The sequence below is a fragment of the Quercus robur genome, chromosome 2, assembly GCF_932294415.1.
Source record: "Quercus robur chromosome 2, dhQueRobu3.1, whole genome shotgun sequence".
In the NCBI taxonomy this organism is placed as follows: Eukaryota; Viridiplantae; Streptophyta; class Magnoliopsida; order Fagales; family Fagaceae; genus Quercus; species Quercus robur.
Genome location: NC_065535.1, coordinates 15732056 through 15755837, shown reverse-complemented (window position 1 = coordinate 15755837; position 23782 = coordinate 15732056). Strand labels below are relative to the sequence as shown.

General features: G+C 34.9%; 3 protein-coding genes across 6 annotated transcripts; 1 reads left to right on the top strand and 2 right to left on the bottom strand.

Annotated features, from left to right (window-relative positions):
- Nucleotides 1-560: 560 nt before the first annotated feature.
- On the bottom strand, nucleotides 561-3863 carry LOC126712596 (uncharacterized protein At5g43822). Of its 2 annotated transcripts, XM_050411980.1 has the most exons (7): nucleotides 3813-3863; nucleotides 3345-3478; nucleotides 3043-3161; nucleotides 2748-2927; nucleotides 2324-2380; nucleotides 1739-1803; nucleotides 561-1396 (listed from the first exon to the last, which is right to left on the bottom strand). In XM_050411980.1, the coding sequence occupies exons 2-7, from the start codon at nucleotides 3474-3476 to the stop codon at nucleotides 1353-1355; spliced, it is 597 nt and encodes a 198-aa protein (XP_050267937.1). In that variant the 5' UTR covers nucleotides 3477-3478; nucleotides 3813-3863; the 3' UTR covers nucleotides 561-1352. The 2 variants fall into 2 exon arrangements, with proteins under 2 accessions (XP_050267937.1, XP_050267938.1); XM_050411981.1 differs by lacking the exons at nucleotides 561-1396; nucleotides 3813-3863 and adding an exon at nucleotides 1413-1643 and having other exon boundaries at nucleotides 3345-3749.
- A 60-nt stretch (nucleotides 3864-3923) lies between these two features.
- Nucleotides 3924-6976, top strand: LOC126712595 (uncharacterized). Of its 2 annotated transcripts, XR_007651133.1 has the most exons (8): nucleotides 3924-4214; nucleotides 4543-4660; nucleotides 5302-5454; nucleotides 5606-5649; nucleotides 5891-5978; nucleotides 6186-6289; nucleotides 6683-6763; nucleotides 6800-6976. XR_007651133.1 is itself a non-coding variant. In XM_050411979.1 (7 exons), exons 1-6 carry the CDS (start codon nucleotides 4062-4064, stop codon nucleotides 6278-6280), a joined length of 651 nt encoding a protein of 216 aa, XP_050267936.1. In that variant the 5' UTR covers nucleotides 3924-4061; the 3' UTR covers nucleotides 6281-6289; nucleotides 6683-6976. The 2 variants fall into 2 exon arrangements, 1 of the variants encoding a protein (XP_050267936.1); XM_050411979.1 differs by having other exon boundaries at nucleotides 6683-6976.
- A 2133-nt stretch (nucleotides 6977-9109) lies between these two features.
- LOC126712593 (uncharacterized) lies at nucleotides 9110-23521 on the bottom strand. Of its 2 annotated transcripts, XM_050411976.1 has the most exons (14): nucleotides 22956-23520; nucleotides 20746-21844; nucleotides 17543-17761; nucleotides 17231-17448; nucleotides 14703-14771; nucleotides 13918-13989; nucleotides 13732-13830; nucleotides 13058-13129; nucleotides 12861-12975; nucleotides 11838-11906; nucleotides 11334-11652; nucleotides 11095-11179; nucleotides 9894-10198; nucleotides 9110-9857 (listed from the first exon to the last, which is right to left on the bottom strand). In XM_050411976.1, the coding sequence occupies exons 1-14, from the start codon at nucleotides 23091-23093 to the stop codon at nucleotides 9452-9454; spliced, it is 3285 nt and encodes a 1094-aa protein (XP_050267933.1). In that variant the 5' UTR covers nucleotides 23094-23520; the 3' UTR covers nucleotides 9110-9451. The 2 variants fall into 2 exon arrangements, with proteins under 2 accessions (XP_050267933.1, XP_050267932.1); XM_050411975.1 differs by having other exon boundaries at nucleotides 9110-10198; nucleotides 22956-23521.
- Between the last annotated feature and the right edge of the window lie 261 nt (nucleotides 23522-23782).

Here is a 23782-nt window from a genome sequence, read left to right as displayed (position 1 = left end):
TATGTATATAAAATAAATTTATGATTAAATAATAAGTAACATCTGATTAACAAAAAATTTGATATGCATATTCAAAATAAAAAAAAAAAAATTCATTCCAATGGTTAAAATTTTCAAATTATGTAGTCATTTAATTTTTTTTTTTTTTTTTTTTTAGTGTCAATTATAGTAATGGGCTACAACCAACTACAACCAAAACTTTATCGGTTTAAAAAACTCTATATACTACTTTCGTATTTGTGTGTTTTAATAATTACAGTTTCTTAAAAAAAAAAATTTTGTCTTTTTTTTTTTTATTTTACCATCCTTATGACCAATTGATGCCTACTAAAATCCAGACCTTAGAGAGAGACAGAAGAGGATTCCAGAACTTTACCACATCTTGAAATTGTACAGGTGGATCACTACCTAGTCCTTTGGCAAATAGAAATTTTTTAAGAAGGTTCATTTTGAATAGCCAGATACATGGCGTTTTGAATTATGGTGTCTTGATCAGAAGCGTAAAGGAGAGTCCTTTTTGATAAAAGAGGTACAGAAAAGTCTTACAACAATAGATTAGATTGTATAGAAAAGTCTTTTTGAATTATGGTGTCTTGATCAGCATCCAAACTCCTTATAAAACTTACGAGTTGAGTTGGATGAAGATGAGGTAGAATCTATAAGATGCACAGGTGTATGCAACTTAACATTATAAAAATAAGAAAATAAAAACCCAATCTTGAAAGTCAGAAGTTTCTTTATTTCGGCTGGTCGTACATGCGGCTCTGAGTTCAAACCTGTCAAACACCACGTTAAACCTGCCACGGTTCTACCAGTTGGTCCAAGTTGATGCATATGATCGTTTGAAGGGTTAGTTTGCAACAAAGAAGGCGGCCATGACGCCGCGTTCAGCCCCAAAAGACAAAAAGGCAAAGAAAAGATGGTTTCCAAGTAGTCGAATTTAAGAAAACCAGAAAGCAAAAATAGACTAAAAGTCTAAGAACAGAGGCATAAAATATACAGTTACAGGACAGAGAACTTTGAAATTAGTCTCCTCTTGGATAGTTGTAAAATATTCTAGAAGTACAGTAAATGCGTATTTTATTCGCCAAACTTGGCACAAATCTTCTGCAGGTCAATGTATGTTTTGGCAGAAACAAATTTGCCCATCCATGGAAAGCACATTTTAAGGGCCTTAAGAGCTGTCGAACATCAAATTTTCAAACCCTCACTGTGCAGGTAGCTTATGGAGTCTCCTCACCAGCCAACAAGCAAGCTGGATGATGACTCTCATAAAAGCCACCACTGTTCCATTTGGCACACTGCTCCAAGTATCCAAAATACAAAGTTTTGTACTCAACCATATGGTGAAATCAACAGATTTCTTCTGCAAATATGATATCAAAGATGGATTGAACTGCAAGGGCAATGCCACAATCAGATGATAAATGTATATAATCAACAAATATTTATAATTAAATAAAAGCAAAGACAATATAAATAAACTACAAAATTTGGTGAAGTAAAAGCATAACTATACTTTTTACCCTGAGCAAATGTAGTCTTCAGCTATACGGAAAATTGTATAAATCAATGTCAACAACCCATCAAACACAGTTGCAGAACCCATCAATGGCCAAGAACCAGTATTTCTCTTTTCCCACCTATGCTGTCCATATGTTTCTTTGATTTATTTGAATTTTACCAAATTTGCATGTTATGTTGCACATTAAACTAGAAGAACATTGCTCTTGCCTACCTTCGTCTTTGGGGATGTTAGGCTGATCAATTAAGAGCTGCTGGAGAGCACATAGGTCACTGGCACTGCAATGTAGATAGTCCAAGATAAGCATGGAACAAAATAGGAGTCAAGTTACATGCTAACAGAAACACAAAGACAAAATTGCAATAAAGAAGAGTTGAGAAAATATGTGGCAGATCTAATTATTGAGATCAGGTGACATTTGAATGGGTATAACTCGGCAGAATACTCAAACAAGTAGGTTTTTTTTCCCCATAAATTAATTGAAATCATGAAAGACAAATAAACCACCCCCCCCGGGTGGCAGAGTTGTAAAAAAAACCAAAGTAAAGCAGAAAGAAAGAAAGGAAACATTCTGGCTTTGATTTCGAAATCCTATGCAAAAGCCTAATCAACTTCAAAGAATATGCAAAAAATCAGATTTTGTAGCATACAATACTTCAGAGATACATGAAGGAGATGTATGACCGCAAATAACAGCCCCACTTAGACTTGGATTGGGTTTGAACAACAGAGTTTCTATGCAAATGAAACAGATACAAAAAATTTATTTTTTTTATAAAAAAAAAAAATATCACACACCTGGGTTTTAAGGTAAGTGTTGATAGCGCTGAAACCACTGAGGCTTTAAGAAGGTACCTAACAAGCAAAAAGGTAGCAAAGTCATTAATAATCTAAACTAAATTGATTTTTGACTTAACTATAATTTGATCCATAAAATGAACCTTATCTACAGCAAGAAATTACCACTGACAAGCAATGTTCTCACTTCGTATAATTAGAACTGATATCATTATCAAATTCAATGACATATTTATATGACATAATATAGGGTATGCCCTTATTTGTGTGTATTAATTGGGGAGCATTTAAGCACCCAAAATGCCTCAGACATCAGACTCTGAAATAGCTTATAATCTATCTTCTCTGACGGTTATAGAAAACTACAAAAACACAAGCATAAGGAAATATCGTAGGTTTTCCAGACATAGAAAAAGCTCCATACTCTGAGTGGTGCATGTCATAAAGAACCATAAGCCCATCCAAGCAATCAGCAAGAGTGGGTTTTACACCAACTCGTAGCTGCAGTTGTTTCGCACTAGGCTGATTAGACCCACCTTTAACTTGTTGTCTACCATCTCGATGAATCTTCTCAATCGAAAAAACAATACCATGAAATTCTTCCCTGCAACAATCATTGAACACCCATAAGCCCATAACATATATAGTGATAACTTGAACTCAATTCCTACGCTCTCACAATACATTTATCAAACAACAAATATGCATCTTTTGCTTACATGGTTCTTTTCAAAGAAAGGAAAATAACCTCCAAAGACTCCAATTGCTTTCTCAGCAAACCATCTCCAATTCCAGCAACACAATTCAAAGAACCATAATTTTTGGAGTCTTGAAGTACCTGTACACAACCCACAATGCCAAATCCAATACAAACAAATAAATACAACAACAATCAAGCTCTAGTCCCAAAAATTTTAGGTTCGGCTACATGTACAATATAAACAAATAAATAAAAATATAAGAAGAAAACAAAATTGGGTTTTATATAATGTGAAAGAAATATGAGTTAGAAATGAGGTACCTGCAACCTCTGGATGATAGAGGAGGCACTGTTGAACTGTGAAATTAAGCGAGACTGAAGCTCGTCCCAACGGCTCATTTCGTCCCTAACTTTTCTGAACTTGTGCTGATATTTCTTCACCATTGCCTCCATTACTATAACACAAAGAATCAGAGTCACTCAGCCTCCTTTCTGATTACTAGTATACATGAACTAAACAACTGTGTTGTATTATTGGTGGTTCTTAAACGACTAGTCGTATAACCATGGGCAGTACGACAGTAATAACTGAAGCTTCCTTCCTTGAGCCACGACAAAATTCATGAAGTTGAAATTGACTAATTAATTAGCACAATGATTAATTTTAATTGTTTCTATTTTCTCTTAAACCCTCCTAATTGGTGGCCATAAAAACCCTGAAGATTCTTACAATTAAAAAAACAAACAAGCCCAAAAATCAAAACCCATGAGAAGAAAGAGAAACCGTACCTGAGACTGAGAGAATGGGTTGGGACTTGGGAGGCAGAGGCAATAAAAGCCTAGAAGTTCTGTAGAACCAGAAAAAAAAAAAAAAAGATTCGAATATGAAAGAAAAATGTGAGGGGTTGATATTTTCGTGAATAAGGAAAAAAGATGAGGGTATTTTAGGTATTTGGGGTGGTTAAAAAACGCAAATTTAATTTAATTTAGTGTTGTAGAGAAGAGAAGTGAATGATGAATGTGTAGCGTGAGTGCGTGATGGAAGAAGAAGAAGACCAAAGTTTAAGCTTCTCTGAAGTAGTTGAAGAACAAGAACAACGAGGATCCGAGGAAGAGAACGTTGTACAATTTCTCGATTCCTTGGATTCCTATTTAACCTTATTCGATTCTTTGTCTTCGACACTGCGCCAGGTCACCTCACTCTAGCTCACTTCCATTCCCAATTTTTTTTTTTTTTTTTTTAAAGTTTAAATAAAATAGTAGTTTAGAATGGTTGGAATTGATAAAAATTTATGAGATTGAAAAAATTCACTTCCATGATTGTTTGGGAATTTAATTGTCCAATGGAAAATTTTTGGATCATTTTTTTTTTAATTTTTTTTGGAAAGCACAGAATGTGTTTCTTAGATACTGTTATTTGTTTTATTCCTAATTAAGAAGCCTGTTGATTCACTTTGGTTCTATCAGGTATAGGGTGGTTGTTGTTGTGACATTTTTTTTTTTTCTTGAATATTGATAGGGATGGCTGGAATTGGCGAGTGCTCGACATTCCATGGGTGTGTCACGAATTAACGGTACTTTGCTGGACCTGAAACCCCATTCTGCTGCTACAACATTGCAAGTATCTGAACCTGATGGTAATTTTTTTGCTACCCTTTTGTCCATTAAGATCGTTTCTAATGATAAATTATCGATTGTCTCAAAAACTTAAGCTATTAAGAAATTGTGAATTTAATCATTTAACCATAATCCTAACATCTATAACCAAGTGAGAAATTCCTGCTATTCAAGTCGTCCATAAACTGAACTGAGACACATTTCTAGTTTTAGTTGAACTTCTACCAATATTTAGTATTTACTCATGGACGCCAAATTCTTAGCAAAGAATGAGAAAGGACATGGAATCTTAAAATTTTACACTAGTATTCAAAATGTCATGGAAGATATTCTTGCATGTAACAGTGTGCCTGCTTGCTACAACTTATTTTTCAGCTTTTTGAAAATGGGGTTGTTTCAAAGAGCTATACCTAGATAAAAAGGAAGCTTAAAAAAATCTGTACTTTGCTTGAAATCACATGGTGAGGCAACTGCATTTTACATCATCCAAATGTGTTTAAGATAGAATACCAACAGAAAATTCTAGGTTTACAACAGCCCCAACTTTTATGAGTTTTCATTTATACATGCACACACTCACACAGACATATGAATGATTGACTTATTTGCATTTCTTTGTAGTCGTGCCAAAGTAACTTTTGTGATATATGATCTGTTGTAGTTGACTACATGGTGGGACAGCCACATTTTAAATTGAGCAAATGGGCATCGTCTAATAATGAAAACTGCTGCTCTGGAGAAGAAAAAATTAGGGAGGACAAGTTGCAGACAAAATCTGATAGTCCACAGCTAAGACACCGCTCCCAGTTTTCTGGTATAGTTTTGTTGCCCCTGTACAAGGAAGATACAGCAATTATTTGACCTTAAAAACTTAAAAAATTTGCATTAGTCAACTACTTCTGTCTTGATTGATTATGAATGGAGTGTATGCTGTTTTAACTTTTGCCATTTGTATTTTTGTGAAGAAACTCCAGCAACAAGTGGAGCTCCTCTTATAGTTGATGATCAAGTAAGTGTATCACAAGCATTAATGTTTTCTTATAACAAAGAGATTTCTATTCTAGCATTTGTTTTCATGCAGTAGAAACCTTATTGTGAACCACATTGTATTAAGTTCAGTTGGTGAATAAATTTTAAGCAACTGAATTTAGAATGATTCTCAGTAAAATCTTCGAATGTACAATCTATGAAATTCTAATAAAGGAAGCATAAAATGGAGTAACTGTTTAAAACTTATCCGTGCCATCTAGGTTCAAAAGGAGCGATCTAAATCACTATCAATGTTTGGGACTTTAGTTTCCCCAAAGCTTCGATCTGCCCAACTTTCATTTGAGACAGGTACATAGCCCGACACAGTTTCTCATCAAGATAAACAAATCTCTCTCTCTCTCTCTCTCTCTCTCTCTCTCTCTTTGTGTGTTTGTACGTGCAATAACCATGTTTTAACCCCATTGTATTTATGCTACTTATATACCAGTTTGGGTTTTGATTTCAATTTGTCTAGAGGGAAAGAAATGACTCATTCCAAAAATTGCTATCATGCAGCCCTGGAGACACTCGTAGAAATGGCAAATATGCGTTCAACAATGTTTTCTACTTCTGATCAAATCCGAAAAGAAATGGCGGGCACCAAGGGATGACAACAAAAGGTATATATAACCCTATTGCTTCAAAGTCAGATGCCCAAAAAAAAAATCTTCAAAAAGACCTAGCTAGGCCATAATAGTGAATAACACATAAAATGGTAATATTTTACCCAATGAGCAGTGCATCAGAGTGGTTATAAGCGAACCCTATAACATGATGATTGTGCTTGCTTTAAATCTTTGGATCAAGCCTTGGAGCTCAAATACGAAGATTGAAAAGAAGAATAAATGGACTTTTTCAGCTGTGGGGAGGTTTTGCCTTATATTATATTGTTCTTTGTTTCTTTGGTTCATTACAGTCCATAGTATAAAATTAGATAAAAGATCAATTATAGTGCTTCTCCCAGTCAAGAGATTGGGCAATTTGTATAATTTTTATTTATTTGATGCTAACAGGTATTGTATTGCTGAAGAGGTTTGTGACTGAAGGTTTCATTCGATCAATTTGGTGCAGACTCAAGATTCCATATGAGTTTTCAATTTGGTGCAGACTCAAGATTCCTTATGAGTTTTTACTAAATAGCAGTGCAGGGTTCCTTATAGTGCTCTCTTCCTCCAATTGTGATGTAAAAATTATCTTTTTGCACTCCCATTTTTGGTGGTTAGTTATTTAATATTGTGTAGTCTCCATGTATTAAAACATAAGTTTTTACTAATAAAATTGAACCCGTCTTCTAAGTGAATGAAAAATATTATTTTGTCTTTTCCTCTGCCACTTGGGCTAGCTCGTTGAACTATCTATTTTATGCATAGTAACACTAGCTCATTTTTGGTTAATTACAATGCTTGATCTTGTTCTGACATCTCAGCTTAATTCTTCCCATATTGTCAACACTAAAGAGCATTCAGATAGTTTGGATAGAAAGGAATGTGTGCACTTCCGAGGAGTGAGTTATTAGTAGTAACTACTAACTAGTTGCTAACCTGCGCAACAAGTAGGAGTTTTGCATTAATGTAATAATACATATACACTATAATTAAATAACATTTTTTTCCTATCCAAAATATTAGAAATCCAAAAAGATGTTATGAATGAATGCAAAAAAGATCTATTATTACAAGGTAAAAATCCATTTAGAACATGACACCCAATTTGTTCTAGAGCAAATTTAAAATTTAAAAAAAAAAAAAAAAAAAAAAAAAAATCATACCATGGATCTCAAATCTATACATGCAGTAAACTTTATAATTAGCTCTCAATGTGAGCATATCCGATAATTGCTACAATTTTTTCTTAGAAATCTAAAACCACTACTTGTCTCTACTATATTTTTCATTACTTAAGAGTGTTAGTTTTCTTGTTTCACCATCCTTGGCAAAAGGCAATGTCTTAGACGGAGAATCCTTGATTAGGAAAGGCCCCAAAGTATTGTTCATTTGTGGATCAGAGTCTTTATTAGTGGTCTCCATCAGTGAATGCGACGACTTCATTGTTAGGTTCCTATGGTTATGTGAAAATGCATTAATTCTAATTGGAGGCAAAGATAAACCTTATAATAGTTTGATGGCTAGTCTTATAAAATACATTTCATAATCTATAATAGATGATGAGTTAATAGACTTAAAACTTTCTACTAATACAAATTTTGGAACCTAAAGGCTAGAAAATAAAATGGATAGAAGAGAATACATGATTGTCATTCTCTATGATGACATGGATGTCATTGCTCCTTATGCTACCAATGAACCTCTTAGTCATTGCTATGTTACCAATGGTTGGTGTTTAGCCCAAAATCATGCCTAAATTGAAAAAGTAATACATTCACGACAAACTCCAGAATCATATCTAAATTGAGAAGGTGATACATTCACAACAAACAACACTAAATTAATTCCATAATCAGTTTAGCTCAAAATAGTTTTAATCAAGTGATTTCATTCAATTGAATATAAAATATAATCAAAGTATACCCAACCCAAAACATATACCCAACTCTAAGACTATACTCAAATTGGGAAAAAAAAAGGGGATTACAAAAGAGACAAAAGAGTATCACAAAAAATCTTAACTGACAAGCTATTATTAATTCTAATATGGCTTTATCAATGTCACTTTTTTAGTCCCCACATATATATATATATATATATATATATTCACATATATCTATTAATCTGTGTAACAATATAAAAGGTTTGGACTGAACTGGACCAAAATAAACCAATTGGACTAAAATGAACTGAAGTGGACTTGCTCGTATTACCGGCAACCATACATTTACCCTATATGGCTATATGCATCTTGTCGATTGTCTTTATTTGGGTAAATAAGGATAATTGAAAAAGAGAAAGGGACATTAAGAAACCATTTCATCAATATTTACAAGAGTCCAAAAAGGGATAGAGTTGAAGCCTTTGAGTCTCCTCTATAAATAAATAAATAAATATATATATATATATATATATATATATGTATCCTTGCTACCATACAGATTCAATGTAGTGCTTTTTATTTTTATTTTTTCAAGCTGAGCAAATTTACAGCTTTATTTTGAGACGTTGGCCTTACAATTAGCCTTATATTGATTGAGGGAAGAAAAGTTTGAGAGGATTATCCCATTTAAGCGCTTTTATGGTCTACAAACAACGTTGTGGGGGGATGCTTTTTATGCTTATTACAGGTTCCTCGTAAGATAAGCTTGTTAAGCAAGAAATATCTCAATTACAATGGTAGACATCATAGAAACAACAAAAATCAATACATCTGAATATATTGGCCACCAAGATACCATTTCTAAGTCTACAGGTTGTGTGCCAAATTTTGGAAACAATCAAGTGCGAACTCCACTCACCAAAACTTGAAAGGAAGCATGTACATAGAAATAGTTGGACTGAAACAACTTAAATAACTGCCACAAACAAGCAAAGTTGACTGGCACAGCATAATAGTGCTGGTCAGAATAATACAAAAAATTCTTTATTTAAAGATCAAGCTTTTAAAAAAAAAAAAAAACCCCTTTTACTTGTGTTACTATTTCAGCCGCATGTTCCCAAAAGACAACAGCAGATTATCCTCAAAATAATACAAGGCCATACCATACAACAATACACTCGTCGAGATTTTGTTACAAGCTATACAGCACAATAAAAAATGGCTACCATTAACGACCCCGGAAGAAAATGGGGGAAAAGGAAGTGTGGAGTAGAAACACAATGTAAAATGCCAAGCTAGAAAGCACTCCAATTATCTGAACCTCTCTTTTGAGTTTGACTTTCTGATGAGACCTTAAATGGGCCAGAGGAGCCGAAGGGGTCTGCTTCATCAAAAGAAAATGCACTACTGTGGCCAAAGTCTTTCGTGCTGCTCATTGAATCAAACCTTGTATGCTTCTCACCACCGTAGCCAAAGTCTTGCGTGCTGCTCATGGAATCAAACCTTGTATGCTTACCACCGTAGCCAAAGTCTTTGGAGGTATTCATGGAATCAAACCTGCTAAAGTCTTTGGAGGTGTTCGTGGAATCAAACCTGCCAAAGTCCTTAGAGGAGTTCATGGAATCGAACCTGCCAAAGTCTTTAGAGGTGTTCGTGTAATCGAACCTGCCATAGTCTTTAGAGGTGTTCATGGAATCAAACCTGCCAAAGTCTTTGGAGGTGTTCATGGAATCGAACCTGCCAAAATCTTTGGTGCTGTTCATGGAATCAAACCTTGTAAGCTTATCCCGTGGGGAAAATCCTCCATCGTGCATGCTGAAGGAATCAAACCTTGAGGAGTTGTCAAAGAAGTGATCCCCTACGTCACTGTACCTTGGGGAATTGCTAAACTTGGACATTGGAGTGCCAGGTACAGAATCTTCAAAACTAAAAGGGCTCTTCGTCTGAAAGGTACTTTCTGTATGTGAAAATCCTGTTCTTACTGGGCTTACACCAAAGTCACTAGATCCAAAGATATCTTTGTGCTTCTCAGTATCTGAGTCCTGCAGATGACATCGTGGACACAAAATTAAACATAACGCATTAACAAGATGCCATGTGCAATGAAGCATTATATAAACAACAGGATCACAGAAACCTTAGCCCAGCATCATAAAGCTTTGGGAAAAAAAACATTCAATAAATATTTTCTTAATCTCTGATGGTCATGATAAAAGAAGAATCTTCTCTCCCTAATCAAAAGGAATCAAAAAAGTTGAAACAATTCTACAGGTTACACCAATAAAAAGGCTCAGTCAAATGCACATATCAAATGGTTAGTTTTCATCAAGTGCAAACAATTTCCCTCGGTGGAATCTTGATCTTAATCAGCCTATAAGTTGGGTCAAATCATGAACACAACCGAATTCAAATTCTAAGATTTCAGCCCAAAAAAAAAAAAAAAAATCTCTAATAAGTCAGGTTGAATCCCATGGTAACAATATACAGCAAGGTATAATTTTCTACCCATCTCAAATTGCATGTAAACATCCTGATATACCATTAGATACTTTGGATCTAAACGTGTTCAAAGTTCTTCAGATGTGTGATTAATTAGAGTGTAGCATATGTTATGTTGACTGTCCTGTGTGTCAAGTACAATCTAGGCATGAGATCCTGATCCATCTGAGCTCGAATATTAGGACATAGGGCATGGCTAATTCTGTTGTAGCTGTCCAAGTTCTTCAATATGCTAAGGTGGAACCAATCTTCTAATGGATGTTGCATGCCTTAATGGGAAATATTATGCTATTACATAAATTCAATGTAAATTTAGCAAAAATGAACACAAGTCCCAGGGAACTTATGTTCAATAAACATATTTTCAACTTTTGTTTCTATTACAATTATTGGTTAAATGTCCAACACATTCCATGTGCTTAAGGAAGCTTTGGCTCACCTTGGTATGGTTAGGGTTAAATCCCCACACTGAGTCCACATCATCATTATTGTCGAAGGCACCCCAAGTTGATTCATCAAAACTTCTGTTACCATAAATAAATAATTTCAGCGTCATCAGGAAGTAGAACACAATTAGTACGAGAGAGAGAGAGAGAGAGAGAGAGAGAGAAGGGGGGGGGGGGGGGGGGGGGGGAACTGCAAAGTAGGCAAAAAAACGACACAAATCAACCCCTGTACCTATGCGTTTCTGCATCTGCTTCAGAACCTTTTCCAAACGGAGTATCTGAAAATTCTTGAGATGGACTGTCCAAAGCAGTCCTTCCAGCAGGACTGTCATGAGGGCTTCTTGCCAATTCATCTTCACTGTGGGAATATGCAGATTCACTCTCAAAGCCATGTTCACTAATACCTGGAAGATTCCCTGCCTTTCCATTAGCATAGAAATTGGGGGTTGAACTACCATTTCCAGAAACTTTTTCTTTGTGAACAGATGCAGATTGTGGTTTTGAAGGGCCAGAAACATTTTTTGCATCAAGAGTGAGATCATTAGCAAAACCTGAAAGTTCAAAAAGCATATCCACATAAATAATTAACTAAAATTTTCAATGACTGTCAGATTACTCTATTTCTTTAGATGCATATTTTGACTGACAACAGTAAGTGGAGAAGATAACCAAAAGGAAGCATTAAGCATTCAAAAGCAGAGGGGGGAAAAGAAAGGCAAGGAACCATAGGGCATACCTTCATCTTCAAACTTATCCCACTCTTCATCCCAAACGGTCGCTCCCTCTTGAATTCCAGGTTCCCAACCTTTAAAATCAATCATGCAAAATGATCATATATATTTGATAGTTTATAAATAATAATAATAATAAGTCTTTCCAATATGATGATAAGGAAATCTGACTAGTACAAAAAAAAAAAAAAAAAAAAAAAGAAAAAAAAAGAAAGAGGTAAGTACTAATTTGGTCCCTAAACTTTATCAAATTTTTTTTTTTTGTCCCTAAACTTCAAAAAGTTATTTTTTCATCCTTAAACTTTGTAAAGAGTTTTTTTTTTTTCCCCCCCCTAATAATTTAGAGACAAAATTAAGGATCAAAAAAGAACTTCTTCAATAGTTTAGGGATGAAAAAAGAAACTTTTAAAGTTTAGGGACCAAAATAGTATTTTACCAAACAATAAAACAAATGTGAATTGAGACCTCTATTAATGAACTATCTCTCCAAGGATTGTGAAAGACGTTCTGCTAGAAATATTCTTGTTATTGCTTCAACTCATATTCCCTAAAAAGTAGATACCGCTCAACTAGGTCTGATTAAATTAAATGCATGCATTAAGATATGAAGGCTTCTTATTCCACAACAACAAAATCACATTTTCACTCTTTAAAAAAAAAAATGCTCCACCCCAGTCTACAGTTGCTGATTATTAATAACCACTTTTGATTGACATGGTCTCCTTCAAGGTCTGTCAAGTTTGACCATAAATGACAGTTGTAGCACGCCACAACCCATCCAATACTTCTATTTGGAAAATATTCAGCTTGAAAATGAAACATGAATGACATAATGGATTTGCAGAAACTTGATCACAATGCTTTTACATAAAAAAAGAATTGCACATCCCAACACAGCATGTGTGTGTTAGAAAATCATAAAGCAAGACAATGAAAAGGACATGGAAGTGTATATAATAGTAAGCCACATGGAAGTGTATATAATAGTAAGCCACATGGAAGAATTGAACAAAGGGTCAACAAGGTACCAATTGGAAGCTCAATTAATGCAGTTGACTTAACATCTATTCCATGTTTCTTGCAACGTTCAGTTAAAGCCTTCAGTAGCTCCTCAAGATCTGATTGAAGACGATCAGCTCGAACCTATAGAATTGGCAATGCAACAGTGTTAGAAATATTACATGGAATCTCCATTGACTCATCATCACAAATTAGTTAGATGTACCTGAAGAATACCATCTGAACTGCCTCCATGTTCCATGTTAACAATTGCTTGATGCAACTCCTTTTTCCTCTCCTAAAAATATAATCAAGTAAACTTAAAGAAATGTGCCCAAAAAGGAAAAAGAGCATAATAAATGATATGATGATGAGAAACACATCTCCCCCCCCCCCCCCCCACCAAAAAAAAAAAAAAAGGGAACGAGTAAGGAAAAAAAAGATGCTGTGATGAATCAGCAGCAAGAGGAAGAAGAAAGTCAAACAAAAAATCATCACATCAATGATTGATAATTAAGCAATGAGTTGACTTCCATTTTGGCAAGGTATTAATGTCTTGACTACCACTAGAAAAACACTCCAAAACAAAATTAGAGGAAATTAAAAGACAGTTGAAGAAACTATGATAACAAGTGGAGGGCCCAAAAGGCCATGGGTGGAGGAAAAACTACAAGAACCATTGATGTATAAGAAGCCATGGCTCCAATTGAGCAATGAGGAAAAAAAGAAGCAGTGTTGTGTCCCATAAGTTCGTAACTACACTTTACTGGGTTCAGTTGGATCAACCAAATCTCAAATGTAAGGAGTAAAATTTTGCTGGACGTTCTACAAGCTCACAGCCTCACCCTCTTGAAAGCAACTCCAGGCCATTATTACATGAAAATAAAGAACACCTAGTACCTGAATATCACGAAATCTAGCCTCTTCAATAGTTAATTTAGATGCAATTTCTGCCACTTGCTTGTGCTTCTCCTCATATTTCTTAATCAATGACTCTGCCTGAAATCCAAAATGTGAACGTAAATACAATGAAATTCTATTTCTTACAACCAACAGTAACACAATTCTTTACATCTTAGGAAATACCTCACGCTTATCAACAGATGCCCTTTCTGTGATCTCGTTGAGTTTATTATCACATCTTCTTTTATAGAGAACCTAATAACCAGAGAATAAAAATGAACAATGACAACTAAGGCAGTGAATAAAAATGAACAATGACCTGCATAAGATTCACTTTGAGCTTCAAGGTTACACTGGTTAAAAAGAAAACCTAACTGTAGTTAGTTATGATACAAGATCAAATTAGATGAACATATCGACGCACCCAATAATGCTTTCATGACAGAGTAGCCATTTCATGATTAACTGATTATTTTAGCAAATGGGTTATTGCGGCCAACTAGCCTGTTTAGCGAATATGCTACTGTGCAGACTCAAGTTTCTACAAAGGTTAGCAGCAGGTAGTCATAGTGCAATCATCAAAATCACTCTGTATTACATGCAGTCTTTGGAACTTGGAGCAACTCAAAGCCCTAAGCAAACTAGGCTGGTTGATTAATTCATTTATTTATTATCAGATCATTTTGTTTTCATTATCCCCATTGAATTCAAAATAAATCCTCCAATTCGGTACAGAACCCATGGGCTGTAAATTGGTTGAGTGATTATTAATGAACTTCTGTATTTACCCTACACCAACATTCTAGCATCACTAATCACCCCACAAAAAAAGAAAGCAACATGCCTTTCCAATACAATGCAGGCCTGACCTAAACCAGCTATGACCCCCCGTATAGTACAAAATCTTAACAAGGTTGAATATTATGAAAAAACTAGAAGCAAAAGAATAGGAGAAAGAAACTACTCACAAGTTCCTGCATTTTTGTGCGGTAGAACTCAAGCTTCTCTTTAGAATCCAGTATTTCAGTTTCTTGAACCTACCATGAAAAAAAAGAACATATATACTTCTATATCCCTCAGAAGAGTACAAGAACACTGAATATAAAAACTTGATATTAACAGCCCTCAGAAACATAAAAGACAAAAGAATGGCAATAAAAATCACATTTACTCCCTAAATGATTGTCTAGATCTCAACCATCTTGCTAGAAAGGATAATAGTAAAAAAAATTCTAATACGAAATGAACTGAACCTTCTCATTTTTGTTCTCTTTCAGCCAAAGAAATGTCACTCTTCAATTGGATAAATAAAAATTAATTGCTATACAAAAGCTAAATTAAGACTCTAAATTAGAGAATAAAATGTAAACACACACATATAGATATATGAGTTGGGTTCAAGTTACATTTGTTGTAATTTTTTGTCAATGTTACACCGCTTAATAAATTTTTATAGGATTAGTATTTTCAACTTTTCGCTTTTAGTATAAGGCACTTGCCCTCATACCAAGGCCCGGCCTCTTATAGTTAATCTTATAGCAGTCTTATAAAATTTATTCTACAAAATCACACAAACTCCAGATGCGCTCCTTCACTTTATCCATCCTACTCTTATCCTATAATTCACATCCTTGTCAATCTCTCCATCCTTATGAATTATTGACCCAAGATACCTAAAGCTCTTACTCTTTATGATCTCTTAACCATCAAGTCTTTTTATTTTTTATTTTTTGATAACATAGAAAACCTTTCCAAAGAAAAGTGTTTTGGGCTAGCCTCTAGCCAATAAAACCTACGGGCAACTAGCCACACCCTCCAAAACCAGATGCAGGGTCCAAAGGCTATCACCCCTAACCATAAAATCTTACAACCCATTCCTCTTTGTTTGTGATTTAACTAAACATACTTCCATGTAATCTGTTATATTTAGCCGAAAGCCTTTAGACCTTAAAGCATCTCTCCAAATTTCTTTTTTTGATTAGTAGGATACACACACACCCACTGGGTCTTGAACCCACGACCTCAACCTCCATCCCATTATTATAGAAAGAAAAAGTGCTAGTTGAGCTATGTCTCATTGGCACATCTCTCCAAAATTGACTCCAAGTCTAATTTCATCCACTAAAACTATATCATCCACAAAAATCATACACTAAGGAGATTCAAAACTATATCATCCGCAAAAAATTATACACTGAGGAACTTCATTTTGAATCGATCCAATAAACTCATCCATCCCTATGGCAAAGAGATATGGACTTGATGCAAACCTATAGCAATAGGAAACTCACATGTGCCTCCATTTTTTCTCCCACTTATCACATGTGCCTCCATCCTTAATCAACTTAACATAATTTATAAGAACTTATTTCTGTTCTAAAACCTACCACATAATCTCTATAGGTACCCTACCATATGCTCTAGGTCAATAAAAATCATACGGAGATCTTTACGGGCTTTGCTATATTTTTCCATTAGACATCTAAAAAAGAAAATAGCTTCCATGGTGAATCACCTTGACATGAAAGTGATGAAACCAAATTGATTCTCCAATATTGTTGTTTCGTTTCTTAATTCCAAAATGTGAAGCCTAATTCCTAGATATTTGAGGGCCAAATTTTGTACCAACCAAATTCTTTTTTACAATTTGATCCATAAACTCAAGTTTTGTATATAATTTTTTTTTTTTTTTTTTAAGAACTTGAAATTTGAAAATTTCATAGATGAAATAGTTATTAATCTCTAATCACCTTGATATTTTGCAAGCATGAAGGGTATAAAGAGACAATGTATCCAATGGTTGATTTGTCAAAAAAATTCTTCCAATAAAAAGTTATTAACTTGTGTATCGTTGAAAACACTTACACAAAGTGTGTGTATATATATACTTGGTGTAAGGTGTGAGTGTTTTCAATCTTATTTTATACATATATATATATATATATATATATAAAATAGGGTTGACATATTTATATTAAGAAACGAATAAAATAAAGATTAGTGATATACAACATTAGCTCTTAATAGGCCAGAATAGTGAGATATTGCAACTGTCTTAAAAACTTTAAAGAAAATCTATGGACATCTTTTTGACAAATTTTGTGTTAAAAATGGGGAACAAGGAAGAAAGTTAGAGAAAATTTTTTGGGATAAACTGATAAAACAGGGTGTATACCAAAATACAAATTAATCAATTATACACACATGCTTCCACATCATGTTTTTCCAACACTTAGAAGGTACAATCATTATTTATTTCAACAAAGGATATTCCTATAAGGTAAGGATTTTCATTTTTCATTTTTTAATTATTAAGTTACCCATGCACCTAGTGGGTTTTGAACCACAACCTCACCCTAGACCCTACTCTTACAAGGGGAGCAGAAGCCATTTGAGCTAAAGCTGATTTGCTAAGTTAGGAATAATCTTTTGTCAAAAATTTATTCACAGTTCAATCAATACTATGTTAAGTGAAACAAAAGGACAAAGAAAATGCCTTTTCCCCAGCAGTTGTTGCCTCTCGAGGCTTTGAATTTGCCGCATTCTGTCCTCCAGTATCATGTTGGTTTAGAAAGGAATCCTCCAATGCAGGCGCTCCTGGCTTTTGCTGATTCGGTTGGATTGCACGGGGGCCACTTACCTGCATTGGTGGCCTCAAATTAGTTCCAGGCGCCATTGGTCCAGCACCTGACATCGCTTGCGGCTGTCCAAAGCCTAATCATAAAGAGAGATCAAACGCTTCATCAGGAAACATCTAGGTGGAAAGAGGAAGGAAATTAAAGATATTAAAAGAAATTCAAATCAATACCAGGACCAGGGCCCCAAGCTGCATTTGCATAAGTCACTTTGGGTTGACCAGTCAAAGAGAGCAGCGTCTCATCATACATGATATTACTTGGTAACGCAGCTGGAAGTGGGCGACCTTCCCTATATCTTTCCATCATATAGAGAGCACAGCAAAATTCCCTCAAAGAAAGCATACTATCATTATCCTGGTCAGATAAGTCCCACACCTGCTTTAAAACCTCTGAAAAAAGGTCCAACAATGACATTATTTGGCATATGTAATCGTAGAACAAGACAAAAGCCCCCAGGAAGCTTGTCCAAAAAGGATGAAAAAAAAAATACTCCAGAAACACAGGAGCACACAGTACATCCATAACAACAACATAACACACAAAGCGCAGCAAAGAAGAATTCATCTAATTAAATCATAAAGATTAAAGAAAACAATTATTAAAAAAAAAAAAAAATCATAAAGAATACATTCTAGATACCATCATCCTAAACAAGTGACAGACCTCTTAGCAAAAAGATGGTATTTGGTCATTCCTAAATCTCCCTTCACAATAAAAAATTATAACTTCATAAAGGAAATGTTTCATTGCCAAGCTATATATTGATGAAACTGCAGTATTTAGTTGCTAAAAGATAATAGGGAAGTGAATTTTGCTAACCAAATCCCAGGAAAATGGAAACTAAATATCCATAGATATTCACAAATTCTCTCCACTTTCAAATGTAAGAATTCTAACAATACAATTTGATGCAATTATTACTTCAGGGATTACTCAAGAAAAAGTTATTATTTGTCTATTATAATTTCATCCAAATCACTTTTTTCAAAGATTCGTCACCTACATTTTAGTGCTTTAGATTCTCCTACACCATGACCTTAAGGTGGACTAAAGAAAGTTTGGAGTGACACAATTAGGTCTACGGAAACCTATGCTTATCCTGGAGCTGAATACTGGGAACACAGTGACAAAGCCCAATAACCTTCTGTTAAATAAAGAGATATTAACCACAAAGGCAGATCAATCAAATAAGATTATCCTACTGTAAAACTGGTACACAATATAACTCCACTATGCATACAAGGTGGGGAGTCCCTACTAGCAACGCGCTGCATTGAACCCTGGATGTAGTGAAAGTGGGCAACTGTTGCTAGGGCATTCCCTATAAGCAACACACTTCATTGGCACTCAGGTGTACTGAAAAATGAGCAAGATCTCTGGCACTTTGACGGATGGGTGTATGGGTAACAAAGTTAGTCCAAGAAAATAGGTTCGCATAGGCACTTGGAATATAGGGTCTTTAACAGGAAAACTAATAGAACTAGTAGATACAATGACTAGAAGGAAAATAAACATAATATGTCTTTAGAGGACTGAGTGAGTAGGTGAGAAATCTAGAGAAATTGAACATTCATAACATAAAATTTTATTTCTTGATAAGTACTTATAATTTATTAACATTCATACATAAGTAATGGTATACAGGATAAAATAAAAATAAAAATGGATAGAGATAATAACAGCTATTAGTCTTAGAAAAGAAGTTGTTGAAGTTAGGAATGGAGGATTGAAGTATGTTAATAAAACTTGTCTTGGGAGAAGAGACCATTAAATAGAATTGGAAGAATCTATTACGTAAAAATTTTGAGAGGAAATGGATGAATTTTTTTTTTTTTTGATAAGTAGGACATGGATGAATTAATTCAAGAGTTATCAAATGGAGAATGATTTTTATTGAAGGAAACCTGAATGGTCATGTTGGAAAAGATAGTAGGTGATTTGAAAGAGTTCATGGAGGCTAGGGATGAACATCAAATCCATATATCTTTGCACTACTGATGATGAACTCACTGGATTGATTCAAAATGAAGTCAGTTTATGCTTTTTGTAGAAAATATAGTTTTAGTGGATAAAAGTAGATATGGAGTTAATTTCAAGTAAGAAATTTAGAGAGATGCTTTAGGGTCTAAAGGCTTTTGGCTAAGTAGGACTAAAACAGACTATAAGGAATGTAAGTTTAGTTAAAGAAAAGTATAAACAAAGATGGAGAGGTTGTAAGACTAAATGGTCAAGAGATACCACACACTAAGAGATTTTGATATCTTGAATCAATAATTCATAAGGATAGAGAGATTGAATAAGATATGAATCATAGGATAAGAGCCGGGTAGTTAAAGTAGAGCAGCGCATCAAGAGTTAGATGATCATAGAATACCTATAAGGGGAAAGCTTAATCTTATAAGACTAGCTATGCTTTATGGTACTGAATGTTGAATTTTTAAGAAGCAATATATTCATAAAATGAGTATAGCTTAAATAAGAATGTTAAGATAGATAAGTATAAATACAAGGAAAAATTAGAAATGAGGAAAATCAATTAAAGGTAGAGGTGGCTCCTATTGGTGAAAAGATGAGGGAGTCGATTGAGATGGTTTGGTCATGTCCAAAGGAAAGCGATTAATGCACTGGTGAGAAATAGTGAGCTGATTCAAGTTGAAGACAAAAAAAGGTGGATGAAGACCAAAAATAACATTAATAGAAGTAAAAAAAAAAAAAAAAAAAGTCAATTGAGAAAGTAATAGAGAGTATGACTTCATATAGAAAAGAATACATATGGTATGGCTGACCTTGGGAGTAAGGTTTTGTGGTTGTTGTATTTATCACTTTGGATGCTATAATCCAAACAAGAACACCATTTTACTTCATTATTTAACTACCCAAAAAAATCACTATTTGTAAAAAAAAAGCATTATGACCAGGGTGATGGGGTGAAAAAAATATGGTTCAACGATTGAAGTATGTTTGGAACAGAATTTAAGGATTATAGACACTTAAGAGTAAAGAGCAGCTTGTTAGAGATGGAAGAATGTTCTTATAAAATCTACATATTTGTGGTTGTAGGCATGTTGTTTTTCAACTCGTTTATATTCTGGACTCCATGCATTAGGTGTCATCTTAATTAGATAGTGGGTCTTGTTAAAAAATTATATAGCTCTTTCGTGTTCAGGGTTCCCCCTTCCTTTTCTGATAAAAACAAATAGGCATAGAGTGCATCTGCAACATTGAATATGGTTGACTTCACCATGCATAATGACAATGCTTCAACAAAAAAAAAAAAAAAGAAAGCTTGAGAGTGCAGTTTCAGAATCAGCCAACCTAGTATACATAAAATGCATAAGATTACAGGTAAACACCCATACAGAAGAATCCTTACCTCTTGGTAATCTCCAACTCAAGAAGAGATTCCGTGCCTGCTCACCAGTGATTTTCCCATCTCTGTCAGTGTCTACTTCCATAAACACTTTCGTATACTTCTGAACATCAGATGGTTTCATCTTTGGCCAAGAAAGCTGTGAATTATCAGGAGTAGAATTTCCAGGTCCAACCGAAATCCCAGAAGATGCAAGTGATGAAGAACCTTGAGCTGAAACCTGTTGACTTGGGCTGAATGATGACTGGGTCCGCGGAATCTGACCGCCAGCAGGTTGCATTGAGAATGCACTTTGCAATGAATCAAGTGAGCTCTGTTTAGCCAAAGGTTGAGGCCCACTAGAAACAGGAGAGATGGCTGAAGAGGCAGGAGCACCACTAGAAGAGTAACTTGGCCCAGAAGGTTCTTTTTTTGTTCCAGATGAGATTGCAGAAAACATATCAACTCCAGAAATGGGGTCAGAAGCAAACCCATTTCCTGTAACAGCTAATGCTTTAGAGGCATTAGCTGTAGGCTGGGAACCCATGGAGACTGGGGAAGCCATAGAGACAGGAGCTTGCAGCTGTGAAGTAGGCAAGGGCATTGATGGGCTAACCCCTCTAGGCCCATTAGGAACTGCACTTGTTCTTCCACCAAGCCAATCATTCGAGATGTTTGAGTTGGGAACATTGGTAACTAACATATTACCTCCCCTATTTGGTTCCAGACCAGCAATACTCTGTGGTGGAAGGGAAGCGGTACCAGGAGGCATGACTTGAGGTGGTCTAACGGCCTGATTTTGCTGAGGAAAGTAATGCTGGTTCATACTTGGGTTTGGACCTCCTTGTGCTCTAAAGCCAAGATTTTGAGAGGATGTTGGTGCAACTGGACCCATCTGTGGAGCAGGCGCAGCAACCATTGAATTCATTTGGGGTGTAGGTGTGGCTGGAAGATTGATTTTAGGTGGAGGAATTTTCGCAGCAGCTGGACCATATAGGGCTGCCTTGACAATATCTGGGGTTAATTCTCGCTTACTTTGTGCCACAGTTACAAGTCTGAGAGCATTATAAAATTCTGCACGACCAAGGAAACCAGTTTTGCTCTGATCAGCATGCATCCAAATCTGCAAGTCATATAGAACATTTTGATCACCATGCAGCCAAATCAGTACATACCAGTCTTAAAATTTCTTCCAAAAAAATAAAAAACAGATAAATAGATAAAATTACTATAAAAGATACATTCACTAGAATACAACTTCTACACTGTGCAAAAACATATTAACAAAGTACATAATATAAATCCTTTTATGTTTTTATTTTTAATACATTACATTGCCAAACTTCCCAGTCAAATGGGGAATAAAGGTCATACCCAGTGCACAAGGCCCCCGCTAGACAGTTGAATAATCTTTGATTGATAATAATAATAGTCTAATAGTTTGAATACAAAAGATACCACCTGAAAACTTTATAGAGCTTCCAAGAAAATAAGAAATGAAGAAGATAAACATCCCTGAAACGAATCCTAATTTGAACTCAAATACTAATCCTAACTGATCCAAATAGGAAACGAATCCCTGTTTAAGAACATGAAATTTAATCCCTATCTCAACTCAAGCTAAACAAATAAAAACTTAAAATATGATATAATCCAATGAAATTCAAAATATTCCTGCATCAACAGGATTCTCATACTTGAACCTGCGACACATTGCTTCATACCAAGGTCCAACCTCTTCATGATTAAATTTAGGGTATATTGTTTAAACTTACACAAAAACCCAAATTTTGACTTAAGAATCCTATCAAAAAATCTCAAACTCAGAGGTCTGAGAGGCCCTACCCTCTGATCCCCTCTTCTATTTCCGAACATGTATTAGCCAGACCATTATAAATGGAGAGTACAAAACAGTAATCCATTGCACTCTCTCAGCAAGTAATAACCTTTATGAAATATCTCAGATCAAAAAGGTGACAACTTTTTTTTTTCAAATTTCTTTCTTTGCTTACCTTGACACAACAATAATTAACACTAACAAATCTCACCATGAAAGACCAGAATTCCTCAATTATATCATAAGAAATAGAGCATTGACCAAATTCAGAACCAAAATTTCATCAACAAGAGGCAGCTTGATTAAATTCATTATAATGAAACATATTGGGAATAAGAAACAAAGACGAATTGTAAAAATGGATAATTTGTGGTGAAAAAGCAAAAAAATTATGAACCTGAGCAAGGACTTGTTTGGTCAAATTGGATCCTTGAAAGAAAGAAACAGCCTCAGCTCCGCTGATCCTGCCATCGCCATCCAAATCGGCTCTCCTAAAGTACGTTTCGAACTGATCCATTGGATTTTGCCCCGCCATTCCCTTCTTATCTCATTACGATTCTTCTCCGACGCTTTTTCAATTCAAATCCCCCCACAGATCACAACCGCCGAATCAAAATCAAAATTTTCGAATTCAATCAAGATATCAGAAAATGGTGAAAAAAAAGGAATAAGTGTACGGAAAAAAATTGGGGGATTCGTGTTTGGGATCGAGGGATTGGTTAGGTATAGAAGAGAGAGAGAGAGAGAGAGAGGGAGAGAGAAAAACGAGTGTGTTAGTTAAATTAGATGAAATTTTTGGAGATTTGAAGCGTGAAAAAAAAAATGAAAAGTGAGAGACAGCCTTCTGGTTTTCTTGCAAAATGTGCTTAAAGGATATAGCGTATTGTCTCTCTGTCTATCTCTCCATCGACAGGAACGGAGGTTGTAACAGGAAATACAGCAATACTTTTTATTATTAACAACGAATAGTAGTACATTTTGGGTGTGGGTAACGCCGTAACACGGGCCTGGAACTTAGGAGTTTCCTAAGTACTTCTATTCTATGCTATGAGTTTATTATTTGAGTCAAATAATTTTTTTACTTTTTTAAAAAAAAAATGTTAATTGGTGTAGATTTTGATTTTTTTTTTTTTTTTTTAGGAGGTGGATTCGGTGAATTCAAAGATGTACAACACCGACAGGAAAAAGACCTTTTTGGGTCACAAATCAAATTAATAAACTCTT

Bases quoted from the DNA above. Each gene is read 5' to 3' on its own strand.
- LOC126712596 (XM_050411980.1), bottom strand. From the start codon at position 3,476: ATGGAGGCAATGGTGAAGAAATATCAGCACAAGTTCAGAAAAGTTAGG. The intron at 2,928-3,042 runs GTAAGCAAAAGA...TGATTGTTGCAG, and splicing joins CTTTCTTTGAAAAGAACCAT to GGAAGAATTTCATGGTATTG. The intron at 2,381-2,747 runs GTATGGAGCTTT...TTTGCTTGTTAG, and splicing joins TATGACATGCACCACTCAGA to GTACCTTCTTAAAGCCTCAG.
- LOC126712595 (XM_050411979.1), top strand. From the start codon at position 4,062: ATGGAAGAAGAAGAAGACCAAAGTTTAAGCTTCTCTGAAGTAGTTGAA. The intron at 5,455-5,605 runs GTATAGTTTTGT...ATTTTTGTGAAG, and splicing joins ACACCGCTCCCAGTTTTCTG to AAACTCCAGCAACAAGTGGA. The intron at 5,979-6,185 runs GTACATAGCCCG...GCTATCATGCAG, and splicing joins CCAACTTTCATTTGAGACAG to CCCTGGAGACACTCGTAGAA.
- LOC126712593 (XM_050411975.1), bottom strand. From the start codon at position 23,093: ATGGCGGGGCAAAATCCAATGGATCAGTTCGAAACGTACTTTAGGAGA. The intron at 21,845-22,955 runs GTTCATAATTTT...TATGACTTGCAG, and splicing joins CCAAACAAGTCCTTGCTCAG to ATTTGGATGCATGCTGATCA. The intron at 10,199-11,094 runs GTGAGCCAAAGC...TGTCATCTGCAG, and splicing joins TTAACCCTAACCATACCAAG to GACTCAGATACTGAGAAGCA.